Source organism: Phaenicophaeus curvirostris, chromosome 2 (assembly GCF_032191515.1).
Source record: "Phaenicophaeus curvirostris isolate KB17595 chromosome 2, BPBGC_Pcur_1.0, whole genome shotgun sequence".
Classification (NCBI taxonomy): domain Eukaryota; kingdom Metazoa; phylum Chordata; class Aves; order Cuculiformes; family Cuculidae; genus Phaenicophaeus; species Phaenicophaeus curvirostris.
The window spans coordinates 40,199,455-40,215,832 of NC_091393.1; the positions used below are offsets into that span (position 1 = coordinate 40,199,455).

Genomic DNA, 16,378 nt, shown 5'->3' on the forward strand with positions numbered 1-16,378 from the left:
AAGGACATCCTATTAAAAGAGCTGGATCTTACCAGCAAAATACCTTTTCTAAATTATTCTAAATGATAGCTCTGTGAATATGAAAACAAAGACCAGGAGGCTTAGGTTCGTAATTAGTTGTAGGAGAAAACAAAATAAATGAGAACCTTGGCATTTCCCAAGTCAAGCTTGCTTTTGAAGACAATAGAGTACAATGAATATGCTGAATTACATACCTCAGCAGTAATTTGCAACCCAGAGAGAGGAGACAGCAAAACAAAAGTCGTGAATTAGCAAAGCAGCAGCTGGATTCAAAAGCTTAAATAAGGTTCAGTTACTGAAAATCTACAAAGATTTTCAAATCACGATTCTTCAAATTGAAAGCTATTTCCACCTCCACATATGGAAACAAAGACTGGAAGGCTCTCAGAGATATAGACAGACTCATCTTTGAAAGCAAATGGTAAGAGCTGCATTATACATTTGGAGAGTTCTTACAGAATTGAGTAAGTACCTGTTTCCAGAAGTGACCAGAAAAGAAGGTAGAACATTTAGGAAGTTTGTTTAAGAATTATGCCTGGCTGTCCACATGGTCCATGAGCCACTGGAAGAAAACATGTGAAGTTGGAAATTAATTGATTTATCTGTTTTAATTAACTAACTGGATCGAAGTGCTTACTCCATTTGTGTCTGTTATCAGCCAAATGAATGAATGCTACAGACATACAGAGTTAAAGAATCCAAATTACCTTCTGTTTCCTAAAAAAATAAAGATATGGGTCAACAGGCAGACATAACGTCAGTCAGAAGGCATCACTTCTACATGTTTTCAATCTAAGCAGTAGGATATTTTATTATCCTCTAGAAATCCTTCGGGAAGCATCTTTTTCTCTAAACACCCCCTTCCCACTAAACTGGAAACTTTCAAACCCCTGATATGGGATATATGCTTGTCATGAGCAGTGCTGCTAAGCAACTCATCTTAAATAACTGAAGTCAACTTCTGGAACGTTTTAAGCTTAGCAAGCAAGCTCTTTCAGGTGTTTAATAGGTTCCTAATTGGTCTGAAAGAGTTTTGAAATAGCTTTGCCTTAAAGTTTTAAAGACTCTTGACTTAAATCTGGATTTTGTATCTTGACTAGAGAAGAACATGTAGGGGGGAGCTCCAGATGCAACTGGACAATGTTTTGTAGAAGAATGGTAGCAATGAATGGAGAGAAAACAAGAAAGGAGACTTATACCAAAAGAAAACATACTGTGCAGGTGAAAAAGAAAAAAAAATAGAGTCTGATTGCTGTAAAAGCTAAACCAAGCTTGGCAATGAAGAAGCAAGTGAAATATACAGTAAAAGGTTCTTGTATAGGAAGAGAAATAGTAGTTTTGCTATGCAAAGACAACAGAGGCCAAAATTAAACAAACTTTAGTTTGGCACCAAAACAAAATTGAGACTTTCTGTCACATTCAGTAAGGACAAGAGTTACATATGAAGACAATGCATAATAACTAATAGAGATGGAAATCACTGCATCAGAAGTAGAATCAAAACACAATGACCTGAGTACTTTCAAACCTAGGAATTTAGACAGTTGAAAGAATTGTACATGAAGTAGGCAATAAACTAAAATCAGAAGTAGATACCAGGGAGGAATAAGCATGGAGATGGAGATAAATGGAAAATTGGATAAAGTGCAACCAGACTGACAGAAGGTAAACTATCCAATCTAACTCTTATGTCTGTGATAATTTTACAGATTTTTGTAGCCAAATGGTAGATCTAATCTGTAAGGCTTTTGTATGGTGCAGTGTCGACAATTATTAATTAAGCTAAGGAACAAGATTAGCACTTGAGAAGATTGGAAACAGGGTAGGAAACTGGCTAATGAGGATAAAGGACAAGGCAATATGCTGAGAGAGAAATAGCTTGCTAGAAGGATCTCACTGATGGAGTTCACAAAGGATTGGGCTGAAGATCAGTCTTGTGTAGTAACTGTAGTAATAGCTTTGGCAGCCTGAGTAGGAAGAAGGATTCAATTACCAGGCAACAAGAACCAAATGACATTGAGAAATGCTGTGAAACGCAAAGTACAAGGTAATGTCTGTGACAACAGATGGGAGGAATTTGAGTACAGTTGTGACACTGTTTCCAAATAGGCCAGTCTGAATATTTCTAGTATTGATGGAGAAGTGCTAATGCTATAGGACAGGGCAACTTATCATCTCAGGACACACTTTGCTAGCTGCAGCTATGGATATTTTGGGTCAGCCAAAGAAGGACCACTGGATCATTTTCTCTTAACTGCTCCAAAGCCTTGACAAAGTAAGTGTGCATCTACTAACGATGTACTAAATGTGCAAATCCTAAAAAAAATGTTTAATCTATGTAGCATAGCTTTGATTTCTAAAGAGCTGAAAGGGACTTTGATACCTCAACATATATAGTCTATAAAGAAGGGAGAATTATTTAAGCTGAAGACCAATGCTGAAATAAGACCATACAGGTGGAAACTGAGAAAGCACAAATTTGGAATAGAAATTAGATGGATCTTTTGGCGATTGTGGCAGGGAGGTTCCAGAACAGACTTCAGATAGATGTGTGAGGAGGAGTGGACAAGAACCATAATGATGTGTGCAGGAGGACAGGACATACTGGCCAGATAGGATATGTGACGTGGCTGTATGTAGTAATGGGGGATTAGATTCATGGCTTAAAATTTGCTCTCCATTCTGATTCCCTAGTGTGACTGCCTTGTGAGTTGACTCAGCTGAGAGCTCTTGGAGCTCCTGGAGTTTCACCTTATGTTGCCTGCAGCAAACGCAGCAGATCACAGGGAACCCCAGTGCAAAACAGCCATTGTCACTCTCACTCCAGACAGCTTATCTAGTCCCTTATAGTAAAGGTAGCTACAGCCACATATTCCTTGTTTCTTTGGGTAGGAGCGCGCCACGTTTGTATGGCTGAGCTAAAAAGATGACGTTCCGGAAGAGCATTACTGGGGGAATATATTGTTAAATTCAGCAGAAAAATATAAACAAAGGGACAAGATGAATCAGTTACTGTAACCTTGGTTTTGAACACATTGAACACAATTAGCCTCTTATACAGTAATGCAGAATGAAGTACAGCAGACAGCTGCTACTAAATTAAATACATACACACAAAACCAGAAAGACACAGCTGACAGAGCAAACCAGCAAAGAATATTTTAAAACATAAAAGCAGGGAGGGAGAATTGGCTTTATTTTTATAAGTGTTTCTGTTGTGCTCCTCTTTTTAGTATTAAGAACACTTCAAAGGATAACTGCTTAACCACTGTCATGGCCAAGTGATTGATATAAAATAAGAAGAAATGAAGCCCCCTTATCCCACAGTATGGATGGTCAAAGAAAATTAGATCAGTGTAATTTAAGTGTTTTATCTTCACATTAAAAAATCCCTTTCCAATATAGATAAGATTTAAGCAGGTAGTAGGACTCATTCTATCTTGCACTTTGTAATGAAACAGACTGAACACAGGCTTATTTTTCCTCCACATCTGATGACAGGGGCAACAAGGGGAAACAGAAGAGAAAGCAGCATTCCCATCTCTCCCGGTACCCAGTAAAGGAAGAGAAGGGATTTCACACAAGCATTTTGCCCTGATAGGCATGTGTTTAGAAAGGACAGTCTACTATGACATTTCTCTAATGATACCATTTAAGAAGCATGAAATCATGCGAATTTGTGCAAAACTACTGTTTGCCTCACAGCTGCCTACATCAGCCTTGGAGATTTTTCTCTAAATGGCATTAGTTTTTTCTGTACATTTGTTTTATTCCACCAACGAATTCCAGGGCAACTATGAATTTCCCAAATTTTAACAGAATTTGTGGTTACAGTTTTCCGGTAATGCCCTTCTCATTTTTCTCCCATATAGATAACCTCAGCATCTAAAGTGTTCCCACTCACCGCTGTCTTACCAGTTAAGCTGTGCCCACCAGCAAATACCATGCAAGGACCAGAAAAGAGGATGTTGCTGTATGACAGAATGCAGGGACCCCTATGTTTTACTTACAGGAAAACTTGCAAGCATTAGAATGGGATCTTTGAGAACCAACTGGAAAATATGTCATATGATTACTTCACATCACAATTTCTATGCAACATTTGCAATTCAGTATGAACCATAATAAGGGGCAGCATTTCATCTGAGTTAATGCACATTAAGAATGCAAGCAGGTGGCAGGAACTGAGGAGTATGGCCTTTTTTTCATGTATGAAATAACAGAAGCAAAACTTCCTTTGGCTTCTTTGTTTAACCAAATGGCAATAAGGCTGATGTCAGGTCTTCACTGTTGTTGAAGCAAGCCAGATGCTTCTTGCTTTAGATTCTGGCTGGAGAGAGTAACAATGATATGTTGAGACATGCCCTGCAGCTCAAGCCTCCTTCATCCAGTCAAAAACTTCTTATGTGACTGCCAGTAGACAGGAAAGAAGAAAAAACGTGTGGAAGAACTAGCTACAAATTTTACTTTGCATCCCAGATGAGTTCAGAGGGCAAGGTGGGACCTTAAGACTAGATCATCACAGTTTGCCTTGGAAAGAGCTGGAGGTCATTTAAGTGTGAAGGTAATGCAATCCTGCTGGTAGTAGACAGACTCCCTGCCTCGAAGTTGTTATTACTTAAACTGTCCATCACCCCTATGTACCTTCCTCAGCAAGAGAAACAATATTTCTGCTCGGGGATTCAATCTTCTGCAGTCAGAGAGCTGAGAAGACATGCTGAACCATATCTTAGTGGTTTTAGGGATCTCTAGGTTAAAGATCTGAGAGAACTGGCAGGACATATAAAGGTTGTGAGTGAGTTTTATTTCTTTGAATGCAGTCTGGAAAACTCGCAGCGACTTTTCTGACGTTTGGCACTATTTGGGTTTTACAGAATACTGCATTTCACTCTTGGTGGCTGCCTCAATTTCTGTTGATGACAAAGATGTGTCATCATCTGCCTAGAGCTTAATTCTGCAGTCCTTTTGGAAAGATGCCTACATAACTCTAAGAAATATTCTGCCTGTAACTCACCTGGGATCAGTGATCAGCTGATAGTCGTGTTTTCATCTCTCAGCCCTAAAGGCAGACAATAGTAATTAAGGCCGAACAAGCAGATCATTCTCCCAATAAAGACAAGGGTAGAGTCTGAATCCCAAGAGGAACATCCCTCCCTCCCACCCTGATAGGAGGGAAGAGACATCTTCCTTACAAGCTGGGACAAAATTAGTGAGCAACAGTTTGAGTAAATCTCAGTCCTGACCTAAGATAAATTTGGCCAGATCCTTGTGGGTCTGAGCCAATGGAATCACAAGAGAGCACTAAAACTATCATGCTAGCTCCCATTCCTATTAATAAAGTAATATATCTGTAATATCAGCTATGCAAGTGAAAGCATTCTGTGAGTTCTTAGCTCTCTGACCCCTTCCTGGTATGGCTGCTGGCTGGAGAGTGTGTGCATCCCACAGCACAACTTCTGTGTCTGGTCACAGTGAACTTCATTTGCTGTATTGGAGGCAAAAATAGAAGATGGTGTGAAAAGAAGTTTAGGGTCTTAATCAATTCATCAAACCAAGTAGAAATGTCTGCTTGCTATATAAAAGCAGAAAAAAAAACCCCAAAAAAACTCCCCTTGCCCAGCCTGCTCAGGTACTCATGTGTGAAATTACCCAGGGGGTAAAAAGACATAAGTTGGTGCAGGAACCCCTGTTGGCCTTAGCTTTGATGGGCTGTGTGGCATATGCCACAAACTGAATTCGGAAAACAGAGGTTCATCAAACTGCACGGACCCCATGATTGGAATAACATGTTGGTAGGAGCTGCCTGTCTGGAGAGCATAGAGTGTGTCAACAGAAATACAGAACTAAATGAATTCCACTTGATACATACCTTTTTTCCCCTCAGTGTGATTCTGAGGCGATCACTTCTCTCTGAGGTTTAAAATTTGAATTAATAGACCTGATTTCTTTATTCATTTTTTATCAAAATAGGGAGAATTTCTAGAGAAGGTAGGGGAAAAGCTAGTTATTCCATTCTATAGTTTGTGACTGAATAAGTGAAACATGACAATTCTAAATTTTCCTTTAGTCCTATTTAAAAAAAAAATCCTTTTTAAGACTTCAAAAGCACAGTTAGGGCTTCATATTACCTACCAAGAGATTCAGTCTACAGCTGCTGTTGTGAAATACAAATAGAGCTGGAGAGCCTCAGCTCCAATAGTTTGCTTCTGCAGACTATTTCCAGTTCAATGGACTGAATAAAAGAGAATTTGCATTTTCATAACCATTGTAATAATGGTCATGATCATTATCATGATAACTGAGTGAAAAAACAAAATTAGCAAATCACTGAGTTTCTTTGTCTGTGTGGGCTTTTCTGCAGACTCACATCTGTCTGGTTTTGTTACTTTGGATATTGTTTTGCCATAGTGTCAGTGGTAATATGGATGTGGACATCTGTGACAGTCAGAAATACTTGTCTGCAAATTCCCTCTGCAGCAGTCGGTCTGGGCAGAGTTTCCTAGCTGTGATACAGTGATTCTTCTATGCTCTTTCTTACCAGCTTCCCTACTAAATTCATTACCTGTGTACTGAAGAAGGACTCTCTATCTCCAGACCCAGGCATGAATTTGTTTTCTTCTACTGTCAGTTTTATCACTATTCAAGACAATGAAATCAGATGTGCTGTTTGCTCTCCACCAAGAAGTTTATTTTGCAATTATCTTTTCAAGTAAATTACTTTAAAGTATCTCTAAGTGGTGAATACAAGAATCTCTAGTGGAAGGAGTAGTGGTGTTTTAGCCGTAAGGGTTTAAGGATATCTGAAAGAAAAGTCTTGCATGGAAAGATAATAAGAAGTAATGGGTAAGAAATAGTGGGGAGTGAATGTTGAAAGACTTAGTTGTTTGTTCCTGGTTTTGATTTATTTAGAAAAAAAATAATGTTTATGAACTAAAATTCAAGTAGGTTTTGTACACTTCATTCACAATTGTATGTAGCACTTCTGTAAGGTACTATCAAAAAGTATGACTGATTTCACCATGTATTTTCTATAGTCAGCTAGATCTTACTGCTTCAGTGGGTTTCTGGCAGGGTTCTGCAGCAGCACGTAGGGGAGTGAGGAATGAGACCCCTGCTTCTGCAGCTAGGCCATCAGATGCCATTAGCTCTTCTGCTAAGCCTCACTGGGCAAATGCATTCAAGTGCCAGGTCCCTAAGGATCATCTCTTGGATAAATACCAGAAACATCCACTCACCCAGAATCAATGCAGGTTTTGATAGACTGAGCAAATCTTGTTATCTCATTACATTTGTCCAGGTTTTGTTTTGTATGTTTATCTTCAAATTGACAGGCACATGGAATGTGCATGTTATATGCTGAAAATTAATGGTAGTTTATTTTAAGCTATTTTCACCACAGGTACTAAATAATGTCTAGAGAAGACATGTTTTCTACCTTTTCCTGGTCTTTTAATGTTTGTAAATGTCATTGTATATTCCATCTTGAATACTTCTGGTTGAGAAAGCATTTATATGCACCCAGATGTCAGAGCAGAGCAGCCACGGTAAGATCTGTAGGGCTGTTTTAACTGTTTGATTTGACTACTCAGGAAGTTTTGGCAGATGCCTTTCATCACAGTGATGAAATCTGAAATGTTATTGTAACTAAGACACTTAGATTTTCTCTGTTGTGGAGGTCTCTGCCTTCTCTTCAGAAGACAATATCCCTAGTTAGCATTTTTATTCCATAAAACCATCTTTATTCAGTAGCCAAATGTTACTGTCTCTTCTAAGGGGAAAAAAACAGAGGATCATTTAAAATAATTCTGATTCCCAAAAGAAATTCATAGTCTGAAAGTCAATCTGAGGTCTTAAGAGTGTTAGATCATTGATTTAATCACAAAGTCATCTGGTCTCTCAATAAACTACACGATAAGCAGGCTTATATACATACGTGTCAATTAAAAATCCATAGTAAAATTATTTGATGATAAAGAAGCATAAGTTACTGCTTGCTTACTGTATGTTGTATATCACCCATTGGCTAATCTGAGTTTATCAATTTCTGACCATGTTACTCCCTGAACAACTTGCAGTTATCCTGTTTAGCATGGAGGGAAGTGGGATGTTGAGAGATGTACAAATCTGGATAGTTTTAAAAAAATTTTTTCTTAAAGGAAATGTATTTCTGTAGAAAGTGAGAGAAAAGTCAGAAATATTAAGCACAGTATCATTCTCAAGTAGCTGCTTAGCCAAAAAGAAGAATTACACACTTCTTGAGAGCCTGCAATTTAGTACTGCAGTTGTGTAGAGGGTAGCAATGAAAAATTATTTTTTTCACTTCATTTCTTAGGAATAGTTCTTCCTGCTGGTTTTGAATGGGTTTCTTTTGCTGTCTTTTAATAGTGAATCTCAGCAGGTGAAGTTTGCAGGTCAAGATAAAACCAATTCCAAAACCTACATGTAGACATAGCAGTAGAGTGTGCCTGGAAATCCTATCTTCAATAAAATACAAAGATTCCAGCTAGAGTATGAGGAACACAGTACAGTGAACAACAAATTTTCTGTTTGATTAACTAAGTCAGCGTCCTTCCATCACACTACTGCATTCACTGCCATTTTAATAGGAGGAAAATACCCACTGATTTCAAAGGGCTTTGGTCAATCTGACAGAGCACTGACAAAAAACCAGACTTTTCATATGCCTGCAGTTTATATTCCTATATTAACCTTACTAACAGCCCCTTCTGCTTCAAGTGCTGCAGAGAGCTGCTGCAGAAAACAATCCAGCCTGAACTTGACTTGTTTCTGAGGAATGTAAAGATGGAATTGTTACACAGCTCTCAGGGTCTAAGTCTCTGCGCTAGCTGTGCATAGATACCAAAGACAAATGATTAGCAGGCCTTTGCTTAGATTTCTCCCAGCTTCACTCAAACCCTTTCTCATGGGCTGGAACTGCCACTGGGGGATACACTGCCATAGAGAGAGAAAATTGTTGAGTGAAAGACCCTGCTGGCAGGAAGACCCTGAGAAAGAAATAGGACATATGGCCAGGAGGTGGGGTGTATGGTCGAGCTGGACTCATAAACTAAAGCAAAAGTGAATTGGTTTTGGCTTGGCAGCTTTTAGAGCAAGAAAAAAGGCACATTTAGCTGCTGAAAGCCCCACAGATTCCTCACAACAAGACACGAGGCAATCACAAATCTGGCTGACACTCTGGTTATAGAGTGGATGTCCAGGGTACAAAATTCAGGAATAAGGTGGGAAGGAGGGACAATGGGAAACTAGGGAACTAGTTTCCAGTTTGGGAAACTAGATGTATTTGGCTACTGAGTATTGCTTTAGCTTGGGCAAGTGCACTGCTGCCAAGCAGTACCCAAGTTCCCATGTGGCGAAAGTGCTGAGAGCAAAATTGAACTGAAAATGGGGGAAAAAAATCAATTGGAAAATGCTTTTAAATTATTGACTTGTGTTTGATTGCCACATTGGGGGGATCTAAGTCTAAACAGTCTTTTCAGAGCTCTGTCACACTGGAGGAATCCTTCAGCAGATACAGGGTGAGGCTCGACACTGTCCTTGTGGCTGGTGGGACACCCAGATGATTACATTAAATCATACTCTCTATAACTACCTGAAAGGAGGTTGTAGAGAGGAGGGCGCTGGCCTCTTCTCCCAAGTGATGGGGGACAGGACAAGAGGGAATGGCCTTAAGCTCCACCAGGGGAGATTTAGGCTGGACATTAGGAAAAAATTTTTCACAGAAAGGGTCATTGGGCACTGGCAGAGGCTGCCCAGGGAGGTGGTTGAATCACCTTCCCTGGAGGTGTTTAAGGCACGGGTGGACGAGGTGCTGGGAGACATGGTTTAGTGTTTGATAGGAATGGTTGGACTCAATGATCCAGTGGGTCTCTTCCAACCTGGTTATTCTATGATTCTATGATACTGCCAGGTGACATATGAAGACCTGGTGACATTCCTGGAAGAAAAGCAATTAACAACTGATGCAAAGCAGAACCCTTCCTATCCTGTAATCCTTCTGACACACTTCAAACTTTCCCCATTACGGTGCTTTCCCTCTAAAATGTGCACACTCGCAGGTGTCCAAAGCTGTCAAAGATTCTGTGGATTCTGTAAAGAAGCCAAATGCTTCCTCAGGCAGGAAGTTGGATGCAGGTTTTGTAGGATTATTAAATAGCAATAAATTAACATTGCTGCAAAGTTAGCTTATGTATAATTTGCTTTCTCCACAATGATTATTTCTTTAAATATGAAAATCAGAATTGTTAAAAGGCTTCTAAAATAATTTAGTCCAGTCCATCTGTTTTGTGTCATGCTAAAATGATCCAGAGGAAGCAAACTGGGCATCCATCAAAGCAGTCAGTTAGGATTAAAAAACAGGCTTGAAGATACCTTTAAGCAGAATAGCATAGTACCTCATAAAGCAGCTCATGAAGAGATTGCAGCTAGTTATTGGTGTTCAAGTACGACTCTCTAACAGTTGCATAATGCAAGCACTTTTTCGAAGTCCCACTGAATATAAATCAGTTCTATATCCCCACCAACAAGCTGGTTGTGCAATCTGTCTTTCATGGCTTCTCATACACTGCATGCAAGAAGAAAGAACTTGTAGACTAGCATCAGGACACAAGTCATTTGGGCTTAAAGCCATTTTTGTGTCCCCCACAGCAGGAACCCAGGATCTAAAGCTAATATCCAATAGGCTGTGCTTTTGAATCCCTGCCTTTGCCTATATCTACCAAAAAGGTATTGCCAAAAAGGTTATTTGTGTTGTACTTTAGTCCATTCACAGAGTCTGGGTATGTCAGGAAATTCTGGCTGACCTCTGCTCTAGGGGAACTGTGTGCCAAAATATGTGTACTTGAGCTTTCGGTTAACTGCCCTCCATAAGTACTTTCAAACTGCTTGAGGTCAACCTAGAGCATGTTTCACAGCTGAAGTTCATCCTGTCCAAACTCACCTTAAATCTTCTAGCATCTGCTTTCTGTTTACAAGCAAAAGGAGCTGCAGATTTTAAAATAAATTTATTAAAATACATTTTTAAAGTATATATGTTTTAAATGCTTATTTCAATTTTATTTAATGTTATTTTTATATTACTAACAGCATGTGTTATACATCACAGACATGTGGTTTAGCTGTAATTAACTTCAGATTTGTCCACCAGAGCTAGAGAAACTTGGGCTCAGAGAAGTAGTTGGCTTGTCCAACAGCATTACAAAGTCAGCTTTGGATCTATAACCACAACCCAGCTTTCCTAAGTCCCACCTGTGCAATATTTAATGTGACTGTACCATGGGAAAACAGAGGAGTTGATGGGACCAAGCAGCCTTCAAAGATACATTCCAGTGATCGGAGGCTTATTCCATGCAGAGTGTGCCAAAACAAGGATCTGTGCCTATCCCTGTCTGTGGGTCTTCATGAGCTCAGGATAACTGGTGCTGTGTTTAATGACTCTGTTCTTATTTCTGCTTAGTTTTCAGGACTTTACTTGTTGTCATTCTTCACTATCCTCGTTGGGCTGGTGCTCTATTCCTCCACATCCACCTATGTAGCCCAGGATCCTCGAGTGTACAAGCAGTTTCGAAACCCTTCAGGACCTGTTGTAGACCTGCCAGCTACCGGCCAGCTGGAACCTTCGGTAACATACACCAGTCTGGGGCAGGAGACAGAAGAAGAGCCTCACGTTAGAGTTGCTTAAACCCAGGGCTGTTGATCACCTACTGATGATTTGATGGAGCTCGTATATCCATTATATCTGTATTGTACATAGAGAAAGGTATTTACCAGGTGCAGTTACACCAGTGAGCTGCAAGGTAGCAAATAAGGAAAGGTCATAAAAATACAAATTAATTGTTCCAGGGTGTTCATTGCAAGGAAATGCCAGTCCCTCGTTTACGATATGAGCAGCATGTTTGCAATACAAACTGCTGTCTTATCAATCAGTTAATGTCAAACTACCTATGAAAGATACTCAACATATAAGCTGAAGTTACAAAAAGAAATTCACAGACAGGTGGTTTTGCACTCACTGAGCGATATTATGCCTATGCCACACCAGTTGTGGAGGAACTGCCTTTTTACAGCAAATGCACTTGTGCAGTCACTGTTAATTTCTCTCTAAGATTTGTTTGCACAAAATAGATGGGTCAATCGTGGTAGCAAAACCCTGACACATTTTTACTTGCACCTTGGATTTGGTGAGGGAAGAAGAACAAATTCATCTGTGCCAACTGACTAGTTGCCCTTTCTAGGTAATCTGTTCCATGAATCCAGAGGAGGGACAACTTACAATATCCGTCTCTATTCTAGGAATAGGTATAAGGCGAGCATTTTAGCCTTTCTATATTTGCAGAAGTGAAGTACTCAAGCATTGACCTCTCTGTGATCCGTGGCAGATTTCCTAGCGGCTGAGGTTCTGCATCAGGTGACACAGAGTTAGTTTCTCTGTAGTCGTGACTAACACAGTTTTCTTACTTTTTAAATTTTAATCTGTAAAAAGAAAATGCATTTTCTAGTTTCCTATGTATTGTACCTCTCCATGGTAAGATGACGTATCATGTGAATCAGGGCACTTATTTTAGATACTCAGTGCATTGAGAGCACCTTCTGCTGTTCTGGTTTTCTTAGTCTCCTATGGTTCATTATTCTAACAGTAGTGATAAGTCAATGTTTCCACCAAAACCTACTAATTGTAAAAATCAGGGAGATTAAGCAAGGAATTCATGAGCAGAAAGACTGGACCATCTGCTGGTGTTGCTGCAGTAGTGCAAAGGCATTCATATTGGCAGGGTGCAGCCAATTATTTTTCATTAACTATAAAACTAGTAGAAGAATTCAGCAGTTTTCTTAGATTCCTGGGGACATGTGAAAACAACTGTACTTCTGCTCCACGAGCATTATCAGAGTAGGGGAAATCTTGGACACCATTATGAAAAATCCATCTCTGCACGTATGTTTGCTCTTCTGAGAGCCGAATAAAAGGAAATCATTATTTCAACATTCATCATCTATTTTTAATTAAAAATTAAGGAAGCAAAGATAATCTTTTGTATAACAGGTAGGAGAGGGATCCAGGAGAGCTTGGTTTTATTCACAGATCTGCCATATCTCTGACCTTGGGCATAACTTACCTCTGTGTGGCTGAGTTTCCCAATCTGTATATATGGGAATGATATTTTACCTACCTCACAGGGGTGTTATGGGACCAAGTTATTTTAAAATGCTTCAGGATCTTGAAGTAAGGAAATTAAGAAGTACACAATAGCGTGCATACATTCATTGTATTTGGAAATGGAGTTTATGGCAGGGTTGATGAATATTTTGCTTGCGGGCAAAGAAGATTAATTTGATTTGAATGTTACTCAGCTGAAGAAGTCTGTCTTGAGTGAAAATGCAGGGCTTCACATTTGAAAAATACAACTTAGCTATTTCTGTTTAAAAAAGGAAAAAAAAATCAATCTGTACCCTGGAAACTGGAAAGGCCACACAGTTCATCCAAGCAGGATGAATTTCTGCTGAGGTAACATTCTTCTTCTGTAGTCCTGTTTTGCTTTAATAAGGAAGGGACTTCCCTGAGGCAGACTGGGAGTAGAATGTATGCATAATACACATGAAGTGGCAAATGCCAAAATGCTGTTGAACTGCAGAAGTATGTTGCATCTTATTCTTGCTGTGGAGAAGGAGAAGAGGTGATTTCTGTCCCACTGTGTTTAGACTGTCTGCCACGATCCTGCTGCAGCTGATGGAAGTGTCTGCAGATTGCCAAACCGTGCCCAAAACCATCCCAAAAGCTTTGATTAAGATGACTGCGTTTTAAACTCATAACAAATGTATGATTTTTTTTCCATGCATTCTATTTATTTAATGCTTTTAGTCCTCATGTTTCCAAGCTTTTTCTCTTAAACCATTGAGGATTAAAATAATAACCAAAAAACGATTCCCACAGGTCCCACAGAGAAACAGAGTCTGTATTCTGGGGATGTTAAGGAAAATCTAAATTCTACGGGATTCGAAGAAACAAAAAAAAATAAAAACCACTCAAAAATGTGACTACCCGACACTTCACGGTCAGGTCTGTGAGGTGGAATTCCAGGTGGGAAGTGCATGGTCAGGTAAAGCCCTTGTGCAATGGGGCCAGCAAGCATCCTCAGGTCAAGCACTGGGAGGGCTTCAACTTCAGGTGGGTTTCATACATTTCCCAGTAGCAGGGTCTTTGGTTATAACCACCATGGCTGCCTCAGGTGCCTGAGGGCACACTGTCAGGCACCTGTCATCTCAGTCTTTTTTGCTACCTTTTATACCAATTAAATACCTTTCTCTGAACATTAGTCCCCATGTTGGTCTTGAGGCCTTTGAGGATTGCGTGTGTGCGTGTTTGTTTCATGTTTACAATTCCTTCCTTTCACATAATTGTTTTGATTAATTTCATTACTGGTATTTATTTTTAAGCCAAATGTTTGTAGTCCTCCTGCCTCCCCTTTTTCGTTTTCCTGACACTAACTTGTAGATGTTTGTTAGAGTCTTCTCAGAAACAGCTGGGTAGGAGGCATCTCCCAGCCAGTTCACTGGGCAGGGAGTTTCTACTTACAAAGGTTTGTGATCCACGGGTGGTTGAGAGGTGCCATCTAAAGCAATTTCTATAGGCTATTTTAAAAAGCTCTGTTGTATGGAAATAAGGTATGAATATTCCGGTGTGCCCTCTGCACCCAGCCACCACCCCCTGTGTTACTTGTACAGGAGGAGTTGATGTGCAAAGTGGGGCTATTTCACTACGTGTCTCCTGTTAACGAAGGTGGGTACTTGCATAAGCACCAGGGTGCTAGCACTGGGTGGACCTCAAAGAAACACAGCAGTATAGCTTTACAAGTAACTGTTGACTGAAAAACTGAGGTCTGGTAAAGGAAAACATTGCTTTTACCTGCTTGTTTTCTGCAGTTTGAGGCCTCAGTATGCACCGGCAAAGGTTCAGCTATCTAACCAGCAGCTACTCTCCCTGTTGTGTAGGACATCTCTAGCTCTGTATAGCTCCTTGCCTGAACAAACTGAAACTCTGTTATACTGCTGGGTCTGAGCAGCCCTCAGCAAGACTGATGTAATTTTCTGCCACTAGCTGAAAACCTTCACTGGGAGACAGACCTTGCCTTTGTTCCAGCTACAAACTTTAAAAACACACAATGACAGACCAAGCAACTGAAAATTTTGCACCACTGTGTCATAAGAAGAAGTTTTGATGTATAGTGTAGAGATTGCTAACTTGTGCTATTAACATTTTGACAAGCGTGTAGTTTGTTTTCTTTCCTTTTTTTAAAAACCATTTAGTATTCCTGAGCTAGCTACAAATATAAATTTTACCCCATGGGTAGGATTTTATTGTTAAATGCCATAATAAAGCACACTAATCTTGACACTGCAGATGGAAAGATGAACCAAAACCAAGAAAACAAAATCCCAACCCCAAATCCTGCATCAAAAAGCTGAACAAACCTTTCTCCATTTTGATATTTGCATGCACCTCTATGGACTGGCTGTGGCAATGTAATGCCTGTATAATGTTTTCAAATAAAAAAAAAATAAATGCTTTATGAAAGCGGGGCTATTAGTTTCTTTGCCTGTTCTCTTTCTGTTTTCTTAGCCTGAAACTGTTTTTCTGAAGTGTAAATATTGACTGCAGGGCATAATTTTATGCTCTGCTTAGGACTTCTTTCTGTTATGAGTTGGTTAACGTTCAGCACCTTCCAAAGCGTCTAAACACAGGTGCTAGTAGGTGTCACACCTGAGGAGCAGCTCCAGAACCCTCTTTCTTACTTAGCCTGCCATTCCTCTATGGCTAGCTCAGGTATCCTGGTATTCATTGCCCTCATTTGGACTCAAAAGCACTCCCCGCACTGTCTTCCTGAATGGGTTAATCATCCTAGAATTAATCCGGAGCAACACACGTATGGTGTTGACGTATGGTGTTGACGAGTTTATCTGGCAGAGATTACAGAGTGTCTGCAGCTGCCTTACCCACTCCTCCCTCCTGTGCAGGGCTGCTCTGCCCTGTGCTGCAGCACCATTCCCTGGAGAGTCCTGAAGCAGAAAAAGAAAGGATGCATACGAAACTTAGACAACAGGGAAAACAGGGGTGTCAGGAGGAGCAGAATTTGGGAAAGGAAGAAACTGAGACTGGCTTTTTTAAAGTCCACAAGGGAAGAAAGGAAAAGAAGATCCCGAGTGTATGAAAGCAAGGGATTTTGTGACCATGTTCACCTGTAAGAGCTTTTGCCAGCATTTGCATCTGCTCATCTCTCTTTGCCTGATGTCTCAGCAGGAAATTTTGCATCAGTATTTCTCACGTACTTCATTGCTGAGAGTGAAA

The 16,378-nt window shown here is 40.0% G+C and overlaps 1 protein-coding gene across 1 annotated transcript in view; it reads left to right on the forward strand.

Annotated features, from left to right (window-relative positions):
- Nucleotides 1–12,886, forward strand: part of SLC35F1 (solute carrier family 35 member F1) — a 149,277-nt gene extending 136,391 nt beyond the window's left edge. The window contains exon 8 of the mRNA XM_069851200.1: nucleotides 11,495–12,886. Within this exon, the coding sequence (XP_069707301.1) occupies nucleotides 11,495–11,719 (225 nt within the window). The 3' untranslated portion in view covers nucleotides 11,720–12,886. The remainder of the gene's footprint in view (nucleotides 1–11,494) is intronic.
- Nucleotides 12,887–16,378: the final 3,492 nt, after the last annotated feature.